The sequence below is a fragment of the Charadrius vociferus genome, unplaced genomic scaffold, assembly GCF_000708025.1.
Source record: "Charadrius vociferus isolate BGI_N301 unplaced genomic scaffold, ASM70802v2 scaffold370, whole genome shotgun sequence".
NCBI lineage: Eukaryota > Metazoa > Chordata > Aves > Charadriiformes > Charadriidae > Charadrius > Charadrius vociferus.
Genome location: NW_009646744.1, coordinates 462,738 through 471,744, shown reverse-complemented (window position 1 = coordinate 471,744; position 9,007 = coordinate 462,738). Strand labels below are relative to the sequence as shown.

The 9,007-nt window shown below is 41.3% G+C and overlaps 1 protein-coding gene across 2 annotated transcripts in view; it reads right to left on the bottom strand.

Annotated features, from left to right (window-relative positions):
- NR3C1 (nuclear receptor subfamily 3, group C, member 1 (glucocorticoid receptor)) overlaps positions 1-7,822 on the bottom strand; it is a 66,465-nt gene extending 58,643 nt beyond the window's left edge. The window contains exon 1 of one of the 2 annotated variants that reach the window (XM_009890576.1): positions 6,643-7,822. In XM_009890576.1, the coding sequence (XP_009888878.1) occupies positions 6,643-7,817 (1,175 nt within the window). In that variant the 5' untranslated portion in view covers positions 7,818-7,822. The remainder of the gene's footprint in view (positions 1-6,642) is intronic. The other variant, XM_009890584.1, reaches the window with a different exon arrangement.
- Positions 7,823-9,007: the final 1,185 nt, after the last annotated feature.

Below are 9,007 nucleotides of genomic sequence, written 5' to 3'. Positions count from 1 at the left end.
CCTACAGATATTTGAAACTAGTGGATGTGAAGTCAGTGCCAAGACAATGAGCTGAAATATTTTTTTTTCTTGTGTGTCATCTGTTCCAGCTGTATTGGTTCGCTTGTGTCCCATGGGGATGCGGCTATCCACTGACAGTATCTGCCTAGTATTTCCAGAACCCAGCACTGAGAACAGGATTAACTCCTGGTCTACAAGTATCTTGGCGATTTAAGCAAAGGCTGTATTATAAATGGATATCATACTATAGGGAATCAGTCAGAAAACTGCTGTGATGAGAACACAAATAATCTGTACATGCAACAATGCAGTACTTTAATACTGCAGTAAATAAGATTAAAATTTGTGTATACTGCCAGACTCTGGGAGACAAAGACCATAAAACCAGAGAGCTTAACTCAACAAGCTCCCTGGGTCTGTGGCACAGTGTGCTTACTGTACAGTTAAATATTCTTCCCAGAAACTACCTTGTTGCATACAAGCTCGTTTCTGTGTTTCTAAGAACAGTTAGAAGTTGACCATTTTACGAATGTGATTTAAAGTTCATTTCTGTATGCCAGAGGTGACACGCTTTCAGTTATTTTAATAATACAAAACCAAGGCAATTGTAACTACAGCTCTACAAAGCTCTTCCCATTGCTTATAACTTGGATTGAAAACAGGGGTTGATTGGTATGCTATTTATCTCAAAAATGGCATCGGACCCATTTGCAGAACGCATACGTTATGCTATACCAGCACATCAGTAGCAGGATATCAGCTTAGGTAGTCTTCATCTGTGCCAGAAAATGAATGGAGATTTAATTGTGTCTTGCAATATTCCACAAGCAAGGGTTTTGTGAGGAGAAAAGTTACTGCTGAAAAACATATGTTCATTTTCTCCCAGGCACATTTTTGAGTGCTGAGTACTCACTCTCCTCTTGTAGGTCTTGTGGAGAAGACACTGATCATAACATGCCCTGGTGTGAGAAGGGATGGTTCTCAGGCCAGTGGTAAAGAGCTGTAACAAAATGTCCTAAGAAAAAGGCTCCAGATCCCATTTTGCACTAAAGTGGCAACACTGGATCCCTTGTTTGCTCTAAGAAGCACTCTGAAGAGACCCAGAAGCCACAGACTACTAAAAAAAATAAGAAATCCATCTATTAGCCTCTTTTTATGACCTGCTTACAATAAGAGGATAAGGAGTTAAAAGTTTGCTTTCCCAATTGAATATTGTAGATTAATAAAGAAGAAAATACAAAGGATTGTGGCTAAAACTTTTGCAACCAGCATATTAGAGGAGTCAAAGCAGCCAGTCCAGCATCCGTTCCACTGAACTACATCTTACAGCTGAGGCAGTGAGAAGCTGTGAAGGTGTCCTTACTTGAGCCCAAAGACACGCTGGTAGGAGCATCGCCTTTCCCATCACCCTTGGGACCAACTGCAGAGTTTCGATCACTAGAACAACAGTATCTGCCTGGGACACTCAACTAGGTTAAGTACGCGCCCTGGTGAACAGTACTCAGGGACAGAGATACCGAATCTACTACGGAAATAAAATAAACAACGTATGTAATTTTGCAAAGTATAATAAACAAACAGTCAAACTTTGGCACAAGCGCTACATCCAAGACAGCAGTGCCAGGTTTTTCCTCTAGGATTTTCACTACTTGAAGTTAGGCAACATTAAAAAAAAAAAAAATTAAAAAAATAGAGGAAGCTCCAGAAGGCCCACCTGCTAGGTGGTGGCTATAAAAGGGGACCTAGGAAGAGAGGACTTGGTAACCTTTTAAAATGCAGAAATAATTCCAGTTTGCAGTGACGTATATGCATAGAATAGTTACTGCTTGTTCATTTCCAGAATGAGCAGTAATAGTCAAAGTAAGGAGGGCCATTTGCATCTCGAAAACAATTTGCTGTCGCTGCGTAAAAGTCACCTTCAACACAGTAAATATATTATGTAGGAGTTGCATAATACGTATATTTCACATTTCTGAGAGGATTCGTGAGTAGACCTGGTTTTGCTTTCAGTGGCAGGAGAATACAATGGGGTTCAACCATCATTTAAGATGGATTAAAAAAAAAAATAATGTAACGGGCAACAAAAATCAACTTGTGTTTTACAAGCTAGAACTAGCTTTAAACTAGAGATCGTTGTAGGGGGAAACACATTAGCAGAAATCAACAATTTGGGTTAGACTTAGAAAAACCTACTCAGCTATTAGCTAGCTGAATGGATCAGCTAAAATAGGAAAAAGTGGATTACATCTTACATGACCTATCCCTTACCTACCTACCTTTTCATAGCGCCATACAGCACATGCTGCAGGACATTCCCGATTCATCCCTTTCTGCCAAAACAATTGTATTTTTTTGTCGTGTACTTCCAAGACTCAAACCCCAAATACAGTATTACATTAAGCTGACAAATCACAACATAGACTATTGAAACCCTGAGCACTCCAAATAACAAGCCTGGGTTTTATATCAAAATAGAATTATTAAAAAGACATATTTCCATATGTACCATACATTATATGCTGCTGAGTCAGACAACATTTAAAGTACTACATCCAACCGTGCCAAGCCAAGAGCCTTGGCCAAAAGCCAAGCTGAAACAATGCGGTAAGACAAACGGACAACTGACCTTTACCACTTCTAGCAAACAATCACTTTTTTCCCCTTCCTTCTAGTAAAAGGTCCGAGTGCAATAAGAATCCCAGTTGAAGCGTGACGGCAGGAAGGTAACTTCTCCTGGAAGCAAGGCTCTGGACTGCGACTGACCAGCAAAACTTTTCCCCCCTGCCAGATTCTCCTCCTTTTTCATGGCTTCACTCAGCTCTTGCCCTTTCTTAAACTTCCTTAATGATCCTTATCCCCCACAAGCTTAAGTACTAGGAATGATTTCAAATGTAATAAGAGAAGCCGTAACACTGCCAATGGGGCCCAGCTTTTGTGAATTCTGGCTGTAGGCTAAGAGAAAAAGCACAGAGAAACCCCTGCATCGCTGCGCTGTTTCTCATCGTCCTTCGCTCCCCCCCACCAATAAGCCACATCTCCAGGAAGTCAAAGGAATAAAAAAGTCCAGCGATGGATTTAATATATATACCATGCAAGAGAGTCCTACGAGTGTCTGTTGCTAAAATCATTTCCTTGAAATTTAACAATTTTCACTGGCACTTGTGTAATAAATCACAAGTAATATCCCATCAGACAGACATCGTCAAACTCTCCCTAATTCAACAGTGAAGCACTTCCCAAATGCTTTCAGCCTGTTTTATTCCTCTTTCAGATACTGTCCCACTTCTTCTATTAAGAAAATCTAAGACAAATTTTCTCAGTTAGCCTACTTTCGACCCCCCTCTTATTCCATCCACCTTCTCCTTAGTTCCCTCCACTGCGATTGATCGGCAGCTCGCTCGCTCAGGTGCGAGCCCTCACCCAAGCAACCCCAGAACCAAGCTGTCCTGCTGTCGTTGGAGTTTCGCTGCCGCTCAAGAAGATTTTTAGTATTAGCTGCTGAAACATGGAGCTGCAGCTCCAAGTTTTGCACATGAGCGCAAGCACTGGCAGACCCTTCAACAGCTCTGAGATACAGACAGCAATTTATTGACTATTACCGATTCATTCACATCGAACAAATTTCTGCAGTTCGTATTCTGCTTGTTAACTTCAGAATACCTCCTACCGTTCACGGGGAAATTGATTAGTTTTCTCAGCCCTGATTATCACTTGTCTCATTAAAGAGAGCACACTGTGCTATCCTTCGAAGCAAAATCACTCAAAAATTGCATGACATCAATTTAAGACTGCGTGTCTCTAAAGAGACATTACATGCCTTCCATTAAAACAGTCAGGTTAAATACTACCTGAACACCAGGACAGAACTGCAGCCTTTCTTCCCATGTTTAGTATATAGTTAATATGTTATGAATGGTCAAATAATTCTACCAACACCGAGAAATATTTCCTATTGGAAATTGAAGTTTCGCAATTCTGATTTCTCAAAATCCCAGCTTTCACCTAACAAGTACCTAAAAGAAAAAAAGACAATAGGAACCTGATAGTCCTTCCTTCTTTCTGAAACAAATGCCAATTTTGTTAAGTCTTCTGTAAGATAAATAAACAAACCCACAATACATCACCTTAAACTAACCCAATTTAGACCAGCTATTTCTGACAAGGTTCAAGAAGTAAGAGAATTCCTGCTTCAAATCTAGGGTTCATTAGTATCTCAAACATTTTAAAAGGAAGATGGAATTGCCTCTTTTTTAGGGGGGGTGGGGGAGCGGGGAAGCAAACCCAAACAATGTTGTTTTTAGAACTGGACTCGGTAGTGTTACAGTGTAAAAATCCTTGGGAAGTAAGAACAGCTTCCATAAAGGCTAGAAATAATGAATTTTTATGCAAAACTCAACTAGGAGCCACCCCAACATTCTTTACACATTCCTTAAATTAATAATAATAAAAAAAAATCCATTATCTTAAAGCAAAAGGCGGCAATAAAATATATAGCAACCTTACAGGAAGCAAGAATGTAAACACTTGCAGCACAACGCTGCTAATACTACCCAGTGGCGGAGGTGACTTTTGCCGAGGATGCTGAGGATGCTCCCTCGCCCACACCAGGAGCTCTGCCGAGGGCTTCTGCCAGCTCTGCGCAGCACGCCTGCCTGTCACCGCTGCTCAGCTCCAACACAAACACACTGAGCACACTCCTCAAAACCGATTCATAAAAGCAACAATAACATCTAGAGCTCCTGTCCTTTTCATTCAAGGATCAGATGTGTTCCGTACACATTAGTAGCTTGAGTGGGTTTTTATCACAACGGTATCAGAAATACAGTATGTAAATGTGGCGTTTATGAAATTCCCCAAAAGCCGGACAGACATCTACATGTAAACCATTCCCCTATGAATGTGCCCGGTTCTGTCTAAATAGTTCTGTAAAATAAAAACAGTGCATGAACTTTACAGAAGTATTCTCAAAAGCGATGTTTCCATTATCTACGAGGAATCTGCTTAGTTAAACAGTCACTGAAATTCACCTCCCAAACCCAGAAATAGCTCCTCTTGCTTTGATACAAATGTTAAAACAATTGCCACTGAAGATACAGTGAGAGCAAAATTAAAAAAAAAAACCACCAAAAAACCCCTATGAAAGAAACTCAAAGCAACATGGAAGTTGAACTTCCACACGAAAGGTTAGCACAAAGGATTTCTACTGTCAAAATAAATGATAAGGCACATTCAACATTCATATATCAAAGTGGAATTTATCCACAAATTCCACCTTTCCTTTCTGGATTCCTTACGTTACAAATTGCTTTGAACACTTCAAAGATAAAAAAAAAAAACAACATACGCCTCCACTACAAAAATTAAAAACTATGAAAGAAATTTAAAATGAAAGCAAGTGAAAAGCTGTCTTCCTGAAACAAAGAAGAAATCCTCACACACCTCACTCCAACCGTGGGAAAACAGAGCAAATAATGCGCAGGGAGAGCCCCGGGCCTAGCGGCTAACGCGCTGGGGATCAATTGTCAGTGGGGCAATAACAAAAGAAAGTTAAAACAGATTCTTCATTAAAAGCCTACCATTACTGCTTTTAGACATATGGACTTTAAGAGCCATTTTCTAACTAAAACTCCACAGAAACACAGCAAAAACCTCTTCCTCCATTGAGACCAGGCACCGTGCTTGTGCAAGCGTATGTCAGACAAAGAATAGCCACGGAAAGCACACACCTAGGTGTTCACGCTGAAATCGGAACCCGTCCCCGGCTGCGAGAGGAGACACACACAGATCCCCATTGAGAGCTGCCACCATCGCGCTTACTCTTGAAGGGCACAGAAAAATGTTTTACTTGAACATCTGCACTATTGAATGACTTGTAGAAAACACTACTACAAAGCCACTTGAAATACGCACTAACCAGCTCCCCTAAAATACCCTGCTCACAAAAAACCACCTCTAAGCAAGCCCTCCTCCAGTTCTATTTAAGAGTTAAATTCCAGGTATGTTTAAATCTTACTGCAAATATTCTTATCTCTTTAAATGCAGTTATTAAACAAACTGTTGAGTATTTCCTACTCAGAATCTTCTTGTCCATGTAAGGTAAATGCAATACCAAGCAAAGCTAAAACTCTAGTTCAGCTTAAATGTAATTCTAGAAATTTACCCAGCAACAAAGTTATTTTTGGGCATAACATTTAAGTAACACTAGGAAGAAGAAGAAAAAAAAAAAAAAAAAAAGGCTCCACACAGTGATTGATCCTCTAACCCTTGAGAATGAAGTAGCTTTTGTATACGCTTAAATACTTCCTTCTATACTGCCTTCGGTATGGATCCTCCTACCACGTACTCAATTTGCTCCCTAAGTTACATCTCAGATTTTTTTTTTTTATTATTTTTTAAAGCATACCGGCTCCACTTCTCTTTTCCTCCCTTTAATACCAATAGTTGAGTACTTGGTTAAAAATACTATCGTACTACGGAACAAATACACAGCAGTAATGGCTGACCAGAGCCATCCACGACAAGTGAAAAAGGGATGACTGACTTTGAAAGGAAAAAAACCCAAAAAACCCACAAACCAGCATGCATGCAGTCGTGCTAAACATACTCGCAGTATTTTAATAAAGACCAACGAAAACTAATTACCTTGAATAGCCATTAGAGAAAGCAGGTCTGCCAGAAAGGTTGAGCGTTCCCAACGGAGCTAACGTCTCATCCCCTGATCCCTGGCACCTATTCCAATTTTCTGAACCGGCAGGAAGAGACGGAATGATATTAAAAATTGGTTTCTGATCCTGCTGCTGAGAGAGCGATGCAGTATTTAAATCATAGTGATACATCTGTCCCCCAGAGGTACTGACACCATGGATAGATATGGCAGAGACTTTAGTACCCAGCAGATTAGACCCAGAGAAGTTTGCCTGACAATAAATTGGGCCCATGTTTTCTTGCTTTATGCCAGGAGTACAGAGTTCAATGAAGTCTTCCTTTTCTGTTTTCACTTGAGGCATTGGCATTTTGGAACTGGGTAAAAGGTCACCACGGTCATTAATTTTAGGTTTAGTGTCAGATAAAATAGGAGGCTTGCAGTCTTCACCAAGATTTCCTTCCAGGAGAAATGCATCATCTGCAGATATAGGGGACAGCAAGCCACCGTCATCTAGCAACGGGTCAAGCCTCCACGGGCTCCCATTGGGTTCTTTGCCAGGCGATACCGGCGGCAATTCTAAATCCTGGAGAATGTCCAGGGTGCTTTGGTCTTCAGAGAATAATTTCAAGTTGCCACCATTCGAGCCAACCTGGCTTTGGACTGCAGTTCCTGACTCTAAAGGGACGTTGCGGCCAGCCATGCCTGGGAAATCCGGCTCAAGCGACACCTCGGAAGATATTGCTCCCTTTGTGTCGTCAGCAAGGCTTGAGGACTTGTTCAAGCTCGCAATACTTTCTTCCAGGAGCCTGAAGTCCGTTTCTCCAGAAGAGATGCCGATTTGGCCCTGCTGCGAAAATCCAAGGTCGTTTCCCATCACTTTTGCGTCTGTTTCACCCATGTACAGTCCCATCGAGAGCGACACTGCCTTGGAAAGGTCTGGCTGAGGCACATTGTTTACTAATCCTTTTGAAAAGTCAGCCAAAGCAGGTTGCTGATTGGAATCCGACTGAGAAGACGCGGGGAGAGGAGATGAAGACACAGGGGCTTGTACAGTAGCTCCACCCCTGAAGGGTGGATGAAAGTCCATCACAATCCCTCCTTTGGTACTGATGAGCGCATTTTTCCTTGTTTCGTCTTGATCTGACGAGTTAAGCAATTCTTTGGAATCCATTACTTTAACATTAGCTATAAAAAGATCAGAAGCATTCAAAGTTAGCACAGCGAGGATATTTTAATAACAGCTTAAAAAAAAAAAAGTATAAATCATTAGCCTGGCAAACCTGGTTTAGCTACTCTGAGAATGAAAGCACAGCAAATAAAGCCATGAACTAACACGTGCCACATCCTTCTCAAACCCATTGGTTTTGGATTTTTTGAGGGTTTTTTATTTCTGACCAGTAACAAGGAAATATTTTTTTTTTTTAAAGCTTTGCTAAACCTGGATGAAGCGGTAAGTCTGCCTGCATGCAACTCAGAATCAGGCTACAGCATAAGATGTCTTTCTGAACACACTCTCTAGCTCTGTTACCCATCCTGGCAAGTAAAGAAGCATAAGAATTGTTAATGTATCCAATTTGGAATAACGTATCCACACTTTGGAAGGTGACTATGCCTGGTATTTAACTACATCTCGAGCAGGGCAGAGTAGACAGCATTCACGGCCCTTCCCAAGTCAGTTCCCTCTCCCTGCATCACCCACAACAGGTACAGAAACCTCCCGCGCCAGCTCTCGCACGCGGTACCTACCGGCCAGCCAAGGACTAAGTGGTTTGTTATTGTCCAGGAACTACACCACCTCTCCGTCACAAAACACAGATTTTGCTATCTTTGCATCGGTTCAGCTGAAAATACAACTTCTGAATCTTGAAATGAACTCAATTCTTTAAATAAATCTCAAATTTATAAATAAAGCTAACTAAAAATAAAGTACAATTTTTAGTAGCTTACAACACTTTAACAGCCCACGGCTATTCTCCAAACACATTTAACACTGAAAACAAATCTCCTAAGTTTCATCTGTTTGTATTTACAACATTTATTTTCAGCACAGAGAATAACTGTAAATTCTTAGGCAAACTTTCTATATTGCTTGTCTACGGCCTAACACTAACAGCAAAGAGCCGACAGCCATCAGCTCGCGCTTCCCCCAGTCCCTAAGAGGAGGCAGTGCCCAAGTCAAACCCTGGCCACGGAATTACCCATTAAGCGGAGCGACCCAAGAGCGCTCACAAGTTTATGGTCGTCTTAATTAGAAACCCGCCGGCTCTGCCGCCCATTTTCTCCAGACCGCCGACGAACGCTGCTGCTGCCTTCTGTGTGCCAAAGTTAAGACTGCGATCAACAAAAAGTTCCCACGTGTAA